At 44.1% G+C, this 18826-nt stretch overlaps 1 protein-coding gene across 1 annotated transcript in view; it reads right to left on the reverse strand.

Annotated features, from left to right (window-relative positions):
- LOC123940588 (caspase-14-like) overlaps window positions 1-14513 on the reverse strand; it is a 28380-nt gene extending 13867 nt beyond the window's left edge. Inside the window, exons 1-5 of the mRNA XM_046003508.1 lie at window positions 13970-14513; window positions 12462-12514; window positions 11053-11202; window positions 6281-6506; window positions 5526-5642 (exon numbers count right to left, since the gene is read on the reverse strand). Of these exons, the coding sequence (XP_045859464.1) occupies window positions 5526-5642; window positions 6281-6506; window positions 11053-11202; window positions 12462-12514; window positions 13970-14321 (898 nt within the window). The 5' untranslated portion in view covers window positions 14322-14513. The remainder of the gene's footprint in view (window positions 1-5525; window positions 5643-6280; window positions 6507-11052; window positions 11203-12461; window positions 12515-13969) is intronic.
- Window positions 14514-18826: the final 4313 nt, after the last annotated feature.

Here is an 18826-nt window from a genome sequence, read left to right on the forward strand (position 1 = left end):
CTTAGGTGGGGGAAAAGGTAATGGGAATTAGTGGAGTGGAAGAAGGTAATGGGAATTAGTGTTTCAAGGTTCCTTGAATCATCAGGGAGTAAAAATAAGCTTTTTTCAAGTTAACTTTAGGCTACCGCATATGTATAAAATTTCACGAGGAACCATGAGAAAAAAATTATGGGATATCTACCCTCTAGATCAGTAGGGGGACCTCTCTGCTCTGCGGGGAGCCTGCTTCCTCCTCTCTCTCTGCCTGCCTCTCTGCCTACTTGTGACCTCTCTCTCTGTCAAATAAATAAATAAAATCTTTAAAAAAAAAAATGTTAGACTAACATGTTAAACTAAAAATCAAGCAAACACAAAAGCCATAAAGGAAGGAAATAAAGCAAAAGAAAAATAAATAACACAAAACAAAATGGCAAAAGGGCAAATATATCAATAGTCGTAACAAAGACAAATTGCCCTAATTTACCAGTGAAAAGATTGATAATGTCATATTAAATTAAAAAAAAAACAGGGGTGCCTGGGTGGCTCAGTAGGTTAAGCCTCTGCCTTCAGCTCAGGTCATGGTCCCGGGGTCCTGGGATCAGCCCCGCATCGGGCTCTCTGTTCAGCAGGGATCCTGCTTCCTCCTCTCTCTCTGCCTGTCTCTCTGCCTACTTGTGATCTCTCTCTGTCAAATAAATAAATAAAATATTAAAAAAAAAAACCCAACCCAGCTATATCCTATCTAAAAGAGACCCACTTAAAACATAAAGGCCCAAAAAGGTTAACAGAAAACAGTCTGAAGGAGGTATACCAGGCCAATACGCAGCAAAAGAATATTCAAATACCTATATAAATTCCAGACAAAATGAACTAACATAAAAAAGGCACTACTTAGGGGTGCCTGGGTGGCTCAGTGGGTTAAACCTTCTGCTCTCCACTCAGGTCATGATCCCAGGGTCCTAGGATCTAGCTCCACATCGGGCTCTATGCTTAGCGGGGAGCCTGCTTCTCCCTCTCTTTCTGCCTGCCTCTCTGCCTACTTGTGATTTCTGTCAAATAAATAAATAAAATCTTTAAAAAAAAAAAAAAGCGCTACTTGGGACAGTAGGTTCACTAAAGAGTGCTTAAAGCATTTTGTCTTATTTCTTCTATATATTTCACCACAATTCTAAAATTGTATGGCTCTACTCATGTTGTGTCAAAATAAAGCAAAACCATTGGGACTACAGAAGAAACAGACAGGTCTACCACAGTAATATAATGGATGGACACGCTTATCTCAGATACTGGCAGGTCAAAGAGACAAATTTAGTGGAGACACAAAACAACCGAACACAATTATGCTTAACTGATAGAAATATTTAGAACCCTACATTCAAAAAGTGCAGAACATTTATTCTTCATCAAGCACACAGAGTATCTAGGAGAGTCCAAATGCCACCAAAAAAAGTTTACCAGAGTGGCGCCTGGGTGGTTCAGTCAGTTAAGTGTCTGACTCTTGGTTGATCTCAGGGTCCGTGAGATGGAGCCCTATGTTGAGCTCCCTGCTCAGCATGGTATCTGTGTGAAAATTCTCTCCCTCTGCCTGCACCGCCCCCAACCAGGCACACACGCTTTCTCTCACTTTCTCTCCCTAAGAAATAACTGAATCTTCAAAATTAAGGAAAAAAAAAAGTTTACTAAAGACCAAGGCATAACCCAAGTCTCAACAGATTTCAAATCTGTATTGTAGGGGCACCTGGGTGGCTCGGTTGGCTGGGCGTCTGCCTTCAGCTCAGGTCATGATCCCAGGGTCCTGGGATCAAGTCCACATTCGGCTCCCTGCTCGGTGGGAAGCCTGGTTCTCCCTCTGCCTCCTGCTCATGCTCTCCCTCTCTATCTCTCTCAAATAAATAAATAAAATATTAAAAAAAAATCAGTATCGTAGTCCATATTCTTTCTCAGTTCCTTGCACAAATGAACAAGATGTCAGTAACAAAAGGACAAATTTTAAAATCCAAACACAGAAATTTAGAGACATAGTTCTAACACATACAAGAACAATGGAAATCTAAGAACTCTTAGAACTGAAGGAGAAAAATGTCCCATGTTAAAATGTGAAGGACAAAGTGAAAGCAGTGCTCAGAAGGGATTCTAGTTCTAAAAATGCTTATATTTTTTAAAAGATCGACAACAATGAGCTAATAAGTACCTACCTGAAACAGCTGGGGAAAAAGAGTAGCATAAACACCCCCAAAATGAAGACCAATAGGAACAAGAGTCAAAATTAACGAAACCAAAAACAGATACGAGAGGGGATTAACAAAAGTAAAGACAGGTTCTTTTTTTTTTTTTTAAGATTTTATTTATGCATTTGACAGACAGAGATCACAAGCAGGCAGAGAGGCAGGCAGAGAGAAGGGGGGGGGGCAGGCTCCCTACTGAGCAGAGAGCCCGATGCGGAGCTCAATCCCAGGACCCTGAGATCATGAACTGAGCCGAAAGCAGAGGCTTTAACCCACTGAGCCACCCAGGCGCCCCAAGACAGGTTCTTAACTGAAGATAGCACTGGCAAGACTGATAAAGAGTAAAAGAAGAAAGCCACAAATATCAGAGATAAAAGAGGCATTACTATCAATTGACTAGACATTCACATGATTAAAGATGCAATGACCCTGGGCCAAGAAACGTGAAAATGAATTTTTATTTTTCTCCCACGGAGAAGCCGGTTTTCCCGGCATTATTTTATTTTTTTTTTAAAGATTTTATTTATTCATTTGACAGAGAGAGATCACAAGTAGGCAGAGAGTCAGGCAGAGAGAGTGAGAGGGAAGCAGGCTCCCCGCCGAGCAGAGAGCCCGATGCGGGACTCGATCCCAGGACCCTGAGATCATGACCTGAGCCGAAGGCAGCGGCTTAAACCACTGAGCCACCCAGGCGCCCCTTCCCGGCATTATTTATCGAACAGCCTATTCATTCCACCCGGATCAACAATGGCTTTTTTGTCATGTCTAGTTTCCCTGCTTATCTGGTTCTGCCTCTAGATTCTCTTCTATCCCAGTGGTCTATCTGTCACAGAGTTTTTGATACTGCTGTATGACGAAGTATTCTTAGCTTACAACACAAATCCTCTCAAATATCTGCAAAGCTCACTCTAGCTCATGTCCCCTGAGTGTCTACATAACAATCAGCTTCCCAGAGGGGACATCTCTATACATCTGTTTTAAAACTGCAATCTCCAGGGTGCCTGGGTGGCTTAGTGGGTTAAGCCTCTGCCTTCAGCTCAGGTCATGATCCCAGGGTCCTGGGATTGAGCCCAGCATCAAGCTTTCTGCTCAGCAGGGAGCCTGCTCCCCCCTCACTCTCTGCCTACTTGTGATCTCTGTCAAATAAATAAATAAATAAGATCTTTAAAGAACAAACAAACAAACTGCAATATCTCCACTCCTGCCCTGGGACACTCCCTATATCCCTTGTCCCTGCATTATTTTTCTCCATAGCAATAGTCACGTAACATACTTTATTTCTGGTAAACATTCCACTGAAAAATAACCATCACACAGAAAAGTGTGCAAAGCTTAGGGATATAAAACAGCTCAATAAACTTCCATAAAATGAACACACCCTATTAACTGGTGCCCTCATCAAGAAACAAGATGGGCCAGAACTCCAGGAGTCCCCTTCTTGCTCCCTCTGGTCCTGAGCACCCCAAACACTGCACGCAGGAGGGCGAGCACTATCCTGATTTCTGACACCACAGGTCAGTTTCGACTGTTTTTGAACTTCATACAAATGGGATCATAAAGTAGCACAATACGTAGCTTCTCGATGTTTATTATCTGTCTCCAAGGAGCACAGAAGTTCCGAGGAGGGGGGATTTTTAGTTCTTCTGTTCAATAATGAATCTCTAGTCCTTAAACACAGAGCCCAGCACACAGTCATAAAATGCATACATTCAACAAAACTGGAACATGAAGTTCCTCACCTTGACCCTTAACCGCGCCATATTAATTCTGTGGTTGGCTGGCATCAGCAGCTCACTTATTTTTACTGCCGAGTAGGAGTACACGTATGGCATACCACAATACGTTTGATGGTCATCTGGGCTGTTTCTAGTCTTTGATGACTTCAAATAAGGCTGCTATGGACTCTGTGTGCCAGTCTCTGGGAGGCAACATGCTTTCATCTCTCTTGGGTAAATAACCAAGGAGTGAAATCTTACATCTCACTTTAATGGGGCTGTTTTTCCCATCTTACCACTAAGTATGTTTCATTTTAAGTTGTACCCCTATGTTCCTTTGTTTACATTTCTTCACTACAATTTATCTTGAAGTCCATATACATTTTTTTAAAAAGATTTTTATTTATTTGAGAGAGAGAGAAACAGAGAGAAAGGGAACACAAGCGGGAGAGAGGGAGAAGCAGGCTTCCCATTGAGCAGGGAGCCTGTAGTGGGGCTTGATCCTAGCACCCTGGGATCATGACCTGAGCTGAAGGCAGCTGCCTAACAACTGAGCCACTCAGGCGCCCTCCGTATACATTTTTATAAATTGCCTTAATGCTCTTGAAAGAAGTTAAGATAAAAACATTTAAAGGGGGCTCCTGGGTGGCTCAGTGGGTTAAAGCCTCCGCTTTCGGCTCAGGTCATGATCCCAGGGTCCTGGGATCGATCCCCACATTGGGCTCTCTGCTCGAGGGGGAGCCTGCTTTCTCCTTCTCCTCTCTCTCTGCCTACTTGTGATCTCTGCCTGTCAAATAAATAAATAAAATCTTAAAAAAAAAAAAAAAACACAACATTTAAAGGGAGTCACCTGACTGGCTTAGTTGATAGAGTACGTGACACCTGATCTCCAGGTTGTGAGTTCAAGCCCCATGTTGGGTGTAGAGATGACTTTAAAAAAAAAAAAAAAGGCCAGCGAAAGAAATGTCCTTGACCTCTTAATTCTAGCTCTCCTCCAAGTGCACCAAGTGAAGGGGTGGATCTTCACACACAAGATTCTTTTGGACCTTATCTTATTATTAATAATAATAGTATTAGTAATGAAGTAATGATGATAATAATATTATTAGCATAATGTATTTGTAATAACAGTAGCTAATTTCCTTTTTTGGATTTATTATGCCCATTATTATGATAAGCATGTCTGCGGTTATATAACTCAATTTCCATAACATCTCAATGACGTAAGTAAATTCCATCATTCCCACTTTACATGAAGAAACTGATATATCTAGAGATAAAAAAATACTGAAGTTCTCCAATATAGCAAATGGCAGAACTAGATTTTGGGCCAAGACCTTTTTCACAGGAACATCAATGATCTTATTGACCATGTGATACTTTGGTCAGAGGGTCATGCCTTCCCAGAAGAAATGGACAGTAAGATGTCAACCTGTCATCTCTGAAAGCGAGAAAAGAGAGATGGATGGGGTCGTGAAGAATTCTCCTTATACATGTCAATTTGTAAAGCACTGATAATTAAAAAAAAAAAAAAAAAAAAGATATGCATGACCCAGACTTTCTGGAAGAAAAGTGAGTGTCACTATTGTCTACCCCCATGTCTCACCTGCCTGGGTGGGATAGATGATGAAATAATCACTGAACGTGGGCAGCCTCCTCTTCTCAGCTACGTCATCAGACTCCATGGGTTCATCATCTGTCTCGACACCACTGTCTCTTTTCTCTGTTTGTTGAAGAACAGAAGTACAAACTACAGTAATACACCACAGACACCAGGAGCCCTCCCTCCAAGTCCCAATGAGCTTGTACCTCCACAAGAGGCAGAAATATCCGCAGAAACTACAGAGGTTGGATACCAGCCCCACAGGCCACCTGGCAACCCATGGATGGTGGGATGGCCCTTGGAAACTGCACACATCTCTCTCAGATATGAGGTCCCCTGGTCCTCCTCATGACGTGAGTGACTTAGACCCTTCCTCAGCCCAAGCTCCCCCTCTATCTAGAAGGGGCTCTACTACACTATATGACTAAAGTCACATCAGCTGAGGGGCCTCTGATTTTAAAGAAACAAATAGGGGCGCCTGGGTGGCTTGGTCATTAAGCGTCTGCCTTCAACTCAGATCATGATCCCAGGGTCCTGGCATTGAGCCCCACACTGGGCTCCCTGCTCCACGGAAAGCCTGCTTCTCCTTCTCCCACTTCCTCTGCTTGTGTTCCCTCTCTCACTGTGTCTCTCTCTGTCAAATAAATAAATACAATCTTTAAAAACAAAAACAAATATTTTGAACTTCCTTTTCTTTTCATAATCATCCGTATGAGAATTTCTTAGAAACATGACTGTCACAAAGAAGTCTGCATTACCTCCTCTGCAGGCCTGGATGATAAAGATCTTTGGTTTCTCCTGCAGTGCTGGGCAATTTTTATTATTAAACATTTCAAAAATGTCCTCCAGGCTGACTTTTTCACCATCTTCCATTTTAATAAAGCCTTTCTCTCCGTGGGACATAAGGGTAACAAGGCAACAGCCAACATCATCTTTACTTTCATTGAGTCCATCACGAAATGATCTTATTTTCTCAATTAACTCCTGTAAAATAGGTTAACACATTCAAAAGAACTGGAGGTAAGAAAAACCAGAAATGCTAGAGATAGCCCCCTTCCTAGGCAATCTGAAGACATGGCAAATATGAAAAGAAATCACAACTGAAACAGGATTAGTATGAGATAAATACCAGTTCTTTAACTTGTCACTTCCCTTTCAGTTGATTTCGTCTTGTGCCACTGGTTCTTCTTTGACAGAATTAGGGCATTTCCAATTCTCTACCACGAAATACAACAGAATGATAGCTCCCCTAGGGGCTAGTGTATATAAATTTTATATTACTAGCTTGTTTTAACATATAAAAATTGTTATTCTCTAAAACTAATGCCCTCAAAAAGCTAGAAATGGAAGGGAATGGAAGTGTCTGCCAATAATATACACCTGCCAGAACCTATGGGGAGACATCATCAGAATCAAGCCCCCCAGAGAGAAGCAAGGCAGAAATGGCTGCTATCACTGCTCCCGTGCCCCTCATAGCCAAGATCCCAGCTCCTCACTTCAATAAAGTGAGTAAAAGTTAAATGAAGTCCACCTCACCCTGATCAGAATGGCTAAAATTAACAAGTCAGGAAACAAAAGATGTTGGAGAGGATACAGAGAAAGGGGAACCCTCTTCCACTGTTGGTGGGAATGCAAACTGGGCAGCCACTCTGGAGAACAGTATGGAGGGTCCTCTAAAAGTTAAAAATAGAGCTATGACCCAGCAATTGCACTACTACATATTCATCCAAAGGATACAAACTCAGTGATCCAAAGGGGCACGTACACTCCAGTGTTTATAGCAGCAATGTCCACAATGGCCAAACTATGGAAAGAGCCTGATGTCCATCAACAGATGAAAGGATAAAGATGTGATATATGTGTGTGATTGAGTATTACTGAGCCATCAAAAAGAACGAAATCTTGCCATTTGCAAGGACATAGATGGAACTAGAGGGTATCATACACGAAGTAAGTCAGTCAGAAAAAGAATTACCACATGATTTCACTCATAAGTGGAATTTAACAAATGAAACCGATGAACATAGGGGAAGGGAAGGAAAAATGAGATACAAACAGAGGGCAGCAAACCAAAAAAGACTCTTAGTCATAGGAAATAAACTGGGGGCTGTTGGAGGGAGGTTGATAGGGGGATGAGGTAGTTGGGTGATAGACATTAAGAAGGGCACCTAATGTAATGAGCACTGGGTGTTACACACAACTGATGAATCACTGAACTCTACCTCTGAAACTAGTGATAACCTGTATGTTAATTAAATTGAATTTACGGGGCACCTGGGTGGCTCAGTGGGTTAAAGCCTCTGCCTTCGGCTCAGGTCATGATCCCAGTGTCCTGGGATCGAGCCCCGCATCAGGCTCTCTCCTCGGCGGGGAGCCTGCTTCCTCCTCTCTCTGTACCTCTCTGCCTACTTGTGATCTTTCTGTCAAATAAATAAATAAATAAATCTTTAAAAAAATAAAAAATAAATAAATTGAATTTACATCAAAGATATTTAAAATGAAGTCTAAATATGGGAAATAAAGAGCTAAAATTCATTACTTACAAATGCCGTGACTATCTATCTAGAAATATAAAATAATCAACCAAGTAACTACTGGAACTAGTGACCAGACATGTGACCAGACACACGATTAACTCATAAAGACCCTGACCAGTTACCTGGCAACGATTAATTTTTTTTAATGTTTTTTAAAGATTTTATTTATTTGAAAGAGAGACTACAGAGAGTGAGCATGAGTAGGGGGAGGGGCAGAGGAAGAAGCAGACCGCTCGGTGAGCAGGGAGCCCAATGTGGGACTTGCTCCCAGGACCCTGAGATCATGACCTGAGCTGAAGGCAGACACTTAATTGAGGCACCCAGATGCCCTAGCAACAATCACTTAAAGCACATAATGAAAAGGGGGTCCCGTTCATGGTCACACCCAAACAAGGACAATACCTAGGAATAAACCTAAGAAATATACATTACCTAAATGAAGAAAAGGAAAGCTTTAAGGAAGAGGCAACATACACCATGACAAGCCCATGCTTCTGTTAATACTCTTAATTTGCCAATTCTCTCCAAATGAATCTCAATTCCATGTCATGGCAATCAAACTCCCAAAGGATTTCAGTGGAATTTAACCAGATTATTCTCAAGCTCACAGAGAACAGATGATGTTCAGGAAGTGTCAAGAATATTCAGAACTCAAAAAGGGGGGGGGGGGGAGGGGGATAAAAAAGGAGGTCTAGGTCGTATCAGACATCAAAATGTCCTAAAAAGGGGCGCCTGGGTGGCTCAGTGGGTTAAGCCTCTACCTTTGGCTCAGGTCATGATCTCAGCGTCCTGGGATCGAGCCCCACATCGGGCTCTCTGCTCGACAGGGAGTCTGCTTCCCCCTCTCTCTCTGCCTGCCTCTCTGCATAATTGTGATCTCTCTGTCAAATAAATAGATAAAATCTTAAAAAAAAAAAAAGCGCTAAAAAAAAATCACAGTGAGTGAAACAGTGATTTACTGGCAGAAGTATAAACAAATATATGAATGGAATATTTTAGATTCCAGAAACCAATCGAATTGTATACAGGACTTTATTTCACAATAAAGGTGGAGTTTCAAATATGTGGGGGAAAGACACATCATTCAGTAGATGCTGAGACAGCTGACTATCCAGCTGGACATAAGGTAAGGCCTCTTACCACACACTTACCAAAAAAATAAAATTCCAGAGACTTAGAAAGGAAACTTAAAATTATACAAATAGTACAGAAAAATAATTTAAATATTTTTTAAGTTGAGAAGGCATGGGATTTGATCAAGACACCAAAACCAAAAAGCCGCCAAGAAAGATTGACAAGTTTACTCACAAAAAAATTTAAAAAAGACATCTATACATCTTAAGACAACAAAAATCAAAAGACAAGTAACAGAGACAAGAGAAAAGTATTTGCACTACATTTTGTAAGTGAATAAAGTCCAGAAAAATAACTCTAAAAGCAGGAAAAAAGGTGACCCAGTAGGAAAAAGGGCAAAGGAAACAGAACAATTTATAGAAGGAAAATAAGGGCCAAAAGATGTCTAACCAAATTAATAATCTGGAAAATGAAACTAAGAACAATGAAATACTTTCGCCAGTAGAACTGCTAATATTTACAAATAAACTAAACGTTGCCAGGATGCAGAAAAAGCGGCCACTGGAGCCCCCTAAGAGAATAAACAAAAGGAACACTGGCAGTATCTGTCATCTGATTCAAAACCATGCAATATGTAAGAGATTCTGGTACAATCCTTGGGGAAAGTGCAAGAGTCTATTTTTACCTCTGAAATTATGATAAAATCAAAGCTTACTGGGCAGTTGCTCTTCTGGGCATTTTGACACAGGAGCTCATTCGCTATCACCACAGCCCTCCAAGACAAGTCACTCTCATCAACCCCAACTCCAGGAGAGGAAAGTAGTCAATTTCCCGCAGGGCTGCTGAAAACTACGGCACTACGGACATTTGGAGCCAGAAAATCCTTTGCTGTGGGGGCTCTTCCCCCACTAGAGGCCAGCGGTACCTTCCAGGTGAGACAATCAGAAATGTCTCTACACGTGGACAAATAAGGGGGACAAATCAGGCCTGCCCCATGAGAACCAGATTTAAGAGAACTAGGAAGAGACAGGATCCCCGCTCAGGCAATCTATGTGGAATCCGCAGCCCCTGCTGCGCTGTTCCTTGACATTCATTAGCAGGGACTCCTGGGATCTAGGAAGGGCTTTCCTATGTTACTACCCCTAAAAAAGGCTAGGTCTAGGTCAAGACTAAGCTAGGGTTGGAAAGTTCCCACCACGGCACTTCCACATTATTTTTTTCAGTATCGTCTAGTTAGGTCACAATGCAATTCCTCCCAGGGCTATCAACTCCCTCTCTACACCTCTTCCAAGTTCCAAGTGAATCCCGCAAGGACCCACACTGCTGGAATGCAAGAAACCAGCCTCCTGGTGACCTCTCAAAGGGGTTTCCTTGGTCTTTCCTGCTCCCACAGGCTCTGGAACTTGCCTACTCCAGATGCACACCCTGTCCTTGGCCTCCTTGTCCATCTTGCTTAGAATGCCTTTTTGGGTCCCCTTCCTTCTTCAACTGCATAGCCCTGGCCAAGACTGGAGCCCCAAGAGGTCCCTGCTTGACTAGAAGTGGAGGCAGGGTATCACACTTAAGATTACAAAAGCATCAGGAAGTTTACGAAGACATTCATGGGATTGCTCAGCAAGTCCTGGTTCTTGCCAGGAATGAAAACACAGTATTTTTATTTTTTAAAGATTTATTTATTTATTTGAGAGAGAGAACGTGAGCAGAGGGAAGGGCAGTGAGAGAGGGAGAGAAATCCTAAAGCAGACTCCCCACCGAGCATGGAGTCAGACGCAGGACCCTGAGTGGAAACCAAGAGTCAGATGCTTAACTGACTAAGCCACCCAGGTGCCCCTCCAAAACCCAATTTAAAAAAATAAAATAAAATAAAGGAAAATTATAAGATCCAAGTTACATTTTTTCATTTTTGTTTTTAACTTTACCATTTTGTTAGGATCGATGCACTGTGTATGCTCAAACCGGCACTGGCCAAGCCACTCCTCCATTAGACAGATGTCCCGGTGAGCCCCAGGTCTGTTCTTTTCCACGCACATGACGAAAGCCTTCCGCTTGCCTCTCAAGTCATAACAGTCCTATTTTCCAAGAAAGCCAAAAATATTTAAACCAAATGAAACTCAGAAATCCAAAGATATCACAGATATGAAATAATGAGTTTCTTTTAGGATCAAAGGTGAGGTTTCCCAGTTCAGATCAGAGCTGCAACAGGGACTGTCTCTTATTAGTCATGGAAGGAGGGTGGGGGGAGGTGTGACTAGATTTATCCTTTTTTCAAATATCTTCCTTGCACTAGGACTAATAGGCCAATCTCAATTTTAAATGCCTATGTATAGTTATCACTATCCGTTTAAGGAAACATGGTAGACAGAGGAGTAGAGTAAATGACCACTGGGCTGTAGTCATCCAAATCCAGAATAGGGGACATTCTACAAACAACCTGGTTTCTTCAATAAGTAAACAATAAGAAAAAAAAAGAAGGGAGAGGTATCCTAAGTTAAGAGCCTTAAGACCTCAAAGCAATAGGCTCTAATAATTGTGTTGACTTTGTATGAGTCAGCATCCTGATTCAAACAACACATCTGAATTCTGGAACACTGGAAAGAAATTTTAAAAATAAATAAACATTTAAAAAAACAAAACAAAACAAAAAAACACCTGCAAAAGACAGGACCCAGTCAATGAAATCTTAATTCCAACCGCATTTTTGCACACACTATGGAAGTTCTTAGGTAGAATAACGGCACTGCAGTTGTTTTGAACAACCTCTTTCTCATACTAAAGCTTTAGAGATTCATACTAAGGTATCTGTAGATGAATGTGACAGGTTATCTGGATTTGCTTTAAAATAATCGGGCCACGGACCAGGCAAAACAAGATTGGCTCTAAGTTACTAATTTGCTGAAGCAAGGTCTTAAGTATATTGGGCTGGAGTTTGAGAGATTTGTCTTTCTATTTTAGTATTTGCTGAACATTTACATCATAAAACTTAAAAGAAGCAAACAAACCCTACAATCAGCAATTTAAATAGCCATCCATCCAAGGCCACACAGCCTGTTATCCTGGAACCTACAGTGCCTCATTTTTCCTGATTTATAAAACAGAAATAACAGCAGTGCCTTCCTTGTTTGGCTAATGCAGGCACAGCGGTTTTAAATGGCTCATGTTTATCTTTCATGATCATAACAGAAAGCAGTGAGATCTGACCACCTGAGACAATGGTACAGATCGTTTCCTTTAACCAACAAGAGCAGCATATTCCAATGCCAGCTAAAGTGGCTAAGTACCCTCATTCCTGACCAGTGTGTAGTGCCAGAATAAGAGCAAAAATATTTACCAGTTCGCCATCCACACAATCATAGCTTCTCTTTAGAATCTTTCTTGGAATCTCTGAATGAATTTTCATGGAAAGAGAATAACACAGAAAAAGGGCATTACTGCATTATTATTTTTCCCCCTTTTCAATCAATCCGCTGTCATTCCTGTTTACAGGAAGCTCCTCCCAGGGAATTCTGTTGTCTCTTAGGCTTTCAGATCCAGCAGGCTTCAACCTCATTTTAGAACAGGTTCTCTGGATTATGAACACACACTCTTTCAAACTCATACAAGGCTATAAACTTAAAAAAGACCTCCTTTAGACCCAGCTAGGTGCAAAGGCAGAAAGACAGGCAAGCAATAAAAAGGACAAGGTGTAACTGCTTGACATTACTGCTCCTGTACTTCCTGAAGAGGAGAGCAAGACATAATAAAGGGAACTAGTTGTTGTTGTTTTTTTAATTTAACATAATCTCTTAGCATTTAATTCAAATATTTATTGGATGCATCCAACAGGCAGGCAAGCCATAATCTTGCCTAGTCTGGATGATTCTGGGGGAAAAAAAAAACCCCACTTTGCCAATAGTGAGAGAGGCTCAAAGCCTAAAGAGCTGAGAACACCTGAAGTGCGCGCGTAATGGGGCTGGTACAGGTGACGAAAAGCAGAGAGAGCGAAGCCTCCTCCCGGCGGGCAGGCTGCCGACACGCCACGGCGTGGTTCGGTGAGCCATTACCGTTGTGATCCGCTCATTACACATATAAACAACACCAGCAACGGTAACACACCTCAAAGCTCAATCAGACCGTAAGCACGCTAAAGGCAGTCACTCACGGTATATTTTAGTGTCTACTTCGGTGGCTCTCATATAAGTGCTGCTTTCTCTGTCTCACATGCACTTAAGCGTGCATATGTTTATTAAATCTGGAGGGGGGAGCCCCTCCCTTAACCTGTTACATATTGCATTTCTTGACCATAAGCCACATCTTCCTGGATTAATGGCAAATACTCCCATGGTATGCAAGAAAAGGAGCCCCCCTGCCCCACACATTCCCTGGAGATGCGACAGCGGGAATTCCAATACCGTGCTTTTCGCTGCATCATTTTGAAACCTCCCACATCATCCTCTCTTGAAGGTACAGGTTAACAAAGCATCGCAGGCCTGCTGAAGTCGATCTGATCTCTGAGTCCACCCCAAAATGGGCTGGTAGATCCTGATGGCGGCTCTTCGACGGGGCTTTTAGGATTCCGCGTTCGGGAACCGCGACTCTCGCGGCTGCTTGCCCCCTCGCCCCCCGGCTCCCACTTCCCGCAGCGCGTCACTGGGTCCCAGGGCGACCGCCCGCTCTTCGCTCTGCACCCCAATCAAACCCGGGCGCCCCGCCCCCAAGCCGAGCCCAGAACCCCGGGGGCAGTCGGGCCAAAACCCGCGCTTACGCGGGCCCGGCCCCCCATCCCCAGTAACCCCCGCTCACCAGGCCCCGCCCGCAGCCCGGGTACCTGGCCCCCTCCCCCCCCCCGCCCCAGCTCACCCCGGTCCTCGGCGGCCCCGGCGCCCTGCCAGCGGCGGAGCAGGTCCGCGCGGCGTAGCTGCTGCAGCACCTTGACGAGGACGCGCGAGGCGGAGGCGGGCTCGCAGTAGTGCTGCACTAGGAGACCCGCCAGCCTTTCCTTGCTGTTGCCCGCCAGCTCCAGCCGCAAGGGGGTCACGCGCGGCTCCTCGTCCACAGACTTGAGGAAGATGCGGAAGTTGCTCAGCTCCTGCGGGGACAGCAGGTCCAGGGTCTCCTGCACGCGGCTCTGCAGGTCCACGGCCGCTGTGATCGGAGGCGCCCGGAGGCCGTTGGACTCCAAGCGCGGGCAGCTCTCCAGGCCTCTCTCCATCGTCACCCAAAGGTGCCGAAACACCCGGACCGGAGGGACCCACCGCCGAGGTCAGCGCCCCGCAGACCGCGCACGCCTCCCGCTTTCTCCGCTTTGTTTTGTAAAACGGAGGCGTTTCCGCCCGTTTCTGCAACAGCCAGGCGCTCTGGCCGCGGAGACCGCGACTCTCCCGGGGTCTTTCCTCTCCCGCCCCGCCCAGTTCTCGAGGCCCCGCCCCCGCCCCGCTTGCACCCGGTTAACCCTTGGAGTTGGTTTAGGAAAAGTCGGGTGGGCTCCTTGGTGGCTCTCTTCCACGGCTGCGCATTAGGGTCACCTGGGTGACTTAAAATTATTCGTGCCCAGGCCACAACCTAGTCTGATTACATTCGAATTTCCGGGTGGCAGAGCCAGACATCAGCAGCTTTTAAAGCTCTTCAGTCGATTCCAATGTTGCAACCTCCTTTGAGAACCACTGATCTTAGATCCACAGTGTTTATCAGCTACTTAATCCACTGACTCCCACTTGGAAGAACCACTGGGAAGACCTTGGACGCTAAAATAACACCTAGAAACTACTGCATTCAGCCAGCTTATTTTGGAGATGGAGTAGTGAAAAAATTGAGACTTGAGAATTTGAAGTCAACAAGAAGTTGGAAATGCACAGTGCTCAGCCTGGGGGCGTGGAAGGGACACCGCTTTGGGGAGCAGATCTCGGCTTGGCAACTGCCATTAAGTTCTCTGATTTGATGAGGCCCTCAAGAATTCAAAATTACTTAACCCTGTGGGAGATCTGGTGAAGGAATCTCAGGACCTTGTCTGCATCTTAATTCCAGTTCACCAACTGTAAAAAAAAAAATAGTTTTCCTTTTTTTTCAAGATTTTTTTTAAATATAGGAGTGTGAGTCTGCCCACATAGGTTGGGGGAGGGGCAGGAGAGACTCTTCAGACTCCCCGCTGCGCAGGAGCCCGTGGTGTTTTCATCCCACAGCCCTGAGATCATGACCTGAGCCCAAACCAAGGGTCTGAGGCTTAAGCAACCGAGCCACCTCTAAGATTGTATTTTTAAATAATCTCTATAATGTAGTTTTGGAACACTGGTGAGGTCCAGAGTCAAGGGCCAGGAAAGAATTCTTGAGACGTCTTTGGTGCAAAAAGGTGATTTTATTAAAGCATGAGGATGGTACTATGGCTGCTGCTGCCTCAGGATTGTGAGCAACAACTGATGACATACTTTGAGGCTGGGGGAGATGGAGCATGAGCGAGCTGCAAAAGGATTTTCATATGCTAAAGAAGAATCACTGGAAACCTGAGACCTTGCTATTGTCAAACTAAGGTTGCTTTTCATCTAGCAAGGCATTGACATTAAGAGGTGGGAGCTTCCTGGAGGAACTTTATACCCTGCCTGCCTCAAGTATCTGTCAGTGGGCTGCAGCTTATAAAGACACTTTTTAATTAATTTATTTATTTTACAGAGATCACAAGTAGGCAGTGGGGGGGGAAACAGGTTCCCTGCCCAGCAGAGAGCCCCATTCCCGCCTTGATCCCAGGACCTTGGGATCATAACCTGAGTCAAAGGCAGAGGCTTAACCCACTGAGCCACCCAGGTGCCCCAAGGACACTTAATCTTATCTACAGTTCCTTCTGCCTTTGTATCCCCTTCATCTACACTGAATATGGGGCTCCAGCTAGCAACCCTAAGATCTAGCGGGTTTGCTCCACAGATGGAGCCAGCCGGGCTCCCCTAAAAAAATCCATTTTGAGACATTTTGAAATGTGAATATGGGCTGGGTATTGGATGATATGCAACAGATTTGTTAACGTTTTCCAGGTGGAATAATGTAGTTACATAAGAAAAATGTTCGTTATTTTTTAGAGATGAACTATGGAAGGGAGAAATGGTGTAATGTCTGGAATCTGCTTTTTTTTTTTAAGATTTTATTTTTTTATTTGACAGAGATCACAAGTAGGCAGATAGAGAGAGAGAGAAAAGCAGGCTCCCTGCTAAGCAGAAAGCCAGATGCAGGGCTCGATCCCAGGGCCCTGAGATCATAACCTGAGCTGAAGGCAGAGGCTTTAACCCACTGAGCCACCCAGGTGTACCTGGAATCTACTTTTCTAAAGACTTCATAAACGGGAGAGTAGGAAGACAAAGGGGCGCAAGATCCTGATAATCCTCTCGGTGATGGGAATAAAGGGCCAAGGTACCATTTGCTCTACTCTTTGTGACTGAAATACTTTGTAATATATTTCTGGAAACTGAATGTAACAAGAGCTTGAAAGCTTTGCTTTTCTGGTCCTTTTCTGGCCCATGCCTTACCAGGCCTTATCTGTAGTGGCCAGATTAACGTTTCCTTCCACAAAGCTCTGCTCTAAATAATTTGCCTTAAGTCTGAGGCAGCCAAGAACAAATCAGTTTCTTTTTTTTTTTTTTTTTAAGATTTTATTTATTTGACAGACCGAGATCACAAGCAGGCTCCCTGCTAAGCAGAGAGCCTAATGCGGGCTCGGGGCTCTATCCCAGGACCCTGGGATCATGACCTGAGCCAAAGGCAGAGGCTTAACCCACTGAGCCACCCAGGCACCCCGAACAAATCAGTTTTTAAAAAGCACTGGGCCCTGTTTCCAGCCAGCTGAAACTCACAAACTTTAATAAAGATGAGGAAAAACAAATTCCTGGGGCCTGGGATATGGAGATATCCAGGGCCACTTGCGTTTAATCAGTGTCAAAAAGGGCAAATTCCAGTTTTACTCCACATGTAGAGGAAATGAGGCTGTTTCTCCAAATCTTTTTTTTTTCTTTGCCCCCAAAGAACATTCCAATTGATGAGGGAACAGAAGTTGACAACACACAACTTCCCTCTCCCCCAGATGGGATTTACGTGACATTTCTCAGGCACTCCTGGCTACCCTAAAGCTGAGGAAAGGAAAAACAAATAGTTAACTTATACCCTGCAAGACATGAGTCTCCTTCCTCAGTTTACAAATGTCTTAGCATTTTATAAGAAGAAAGCATTTCTATCAATAACCTATCTTCCAGAAGGAAATGTAGATAAAATTAAATGTCCTTACAACCTGCAGCTCACTGACAGATACTTCAAACAGGGAAAGGTGTAACATTCCTCCAGAGAGCTCCCAACTATCTCAGTGTTAATGCCAGGTTAGAAGGAAAAACAACCTTGAAAATGGCAAGGCCTCTGGTATGCTGTGAGTCTACTTTAATATATGAAAATCCTCTTGAGACCTCCCTTTTCCTTACCTCCCCCAACCCCATAGTATATAATCTGTCACCCCTTATATCCCAGGGCAGCACCTCTTTCTGCCCATGGTCCTGTCCCCATGCTTTAATCCCCATTTTGTACCAAAGACGTCTCGAGAATTCTTTCTTGGTCATCAGCTCAGGACCCTACCCCACTGAACCATACCTGTATTCTAAAACCACATCATAATGAATAGGTGACCCTTGTGACTGAAATTCACCAGTCAGGTATAAGGTGAGCAAACTGGAGTGAATTCTGTATCTCTGGGTCTCCTCTTTGCCCCAACCCTCCAAGGACCCAGTTCTTAGGAGGCAGCTACTATATCCATAGTGACTGGCCTTCCCTCCATTCCCGTCCCAGCACACATTTCCAGTCTTACCTGATCTACTTTCCTTGGCACAGGGCCTCTCGCACACAGATCATCAAGTCCCAGGGGGATTCTGTGCTTAGGATCCTATCTGTCTTCTTCTCTACTGCTCTATTTCGAATAGGACACTTTAACCTAAACCCTAAAGTATAAACTTAAACTTACAACTAAACTTAGTATGTGTGCTCCCAAAGAGTATGCTGGGAGTCCTAACCCCCACCTTAGTGCCTAAGAATGTGACCTTATTTGGAAATAGGGTCTCTGTAGATGTAATCAGGTTGAAGACATTCTAGAGGAGGGTGGGCTGTAATCCAATTACCGATGTCCTTGAAATTTGGACACAGAGACAGACACACAGGTGGCTTCGTGGAGACAGAGCCAGGTTGGAATGATGAGTGCCAAGAATTGCCAGCAACCACCAGAATCCTGGAGATACCAGAGCTATCCTCCCCTATAGCCTTCAGAGAACATACGTCCCTGCTGACACTTTGATTTCAGACTCATAGGCTCCAGAACAGAGAATACATTTCTGCTAGAACCTACCCAATTTGTGGGAATTTGTTGTGGCAGCCCTAGGAAACTAACCCAGGTTGCCAGAAACATCTGCTCCTTTTACCCTCACCATCAGTATGCCCACTTTCCAGGAACAATTGCAACTATGTCTAAATAAGTAGAGAACCAGGCTTTCCATCTAGAACTACCTAGATCACAGCCCATATTTTTTTTTTTTTTTAAGATTTTTATTTGACAGACAGAGATCACAAGTAGGCAAAGAGGCAGGCAGAGAGAGAGAGAGGAGGAGGCAGGCTCCCTGCCGAGCAAGAGCCTGATACAGGGCTGGATCCCAGGACCCTGAGACCATGACCCGAGCCGAAGGCAGAGGCTTTAACCCACTGAGCCAC

The sequence above is a fragment of the Meles meles genome, chromosome 4 (genome assembly GCF_922984935.1).
Source record: "Meles meles chromosome 4, mMelMel3.1 paternal haplotype, whole genome shotgun sequence".
Lineage (NCBI taxonomy): Eukaryota > Metazoa > Chordata > Mammalia > Carnivora > Mustelidae > Meles > Meles meles.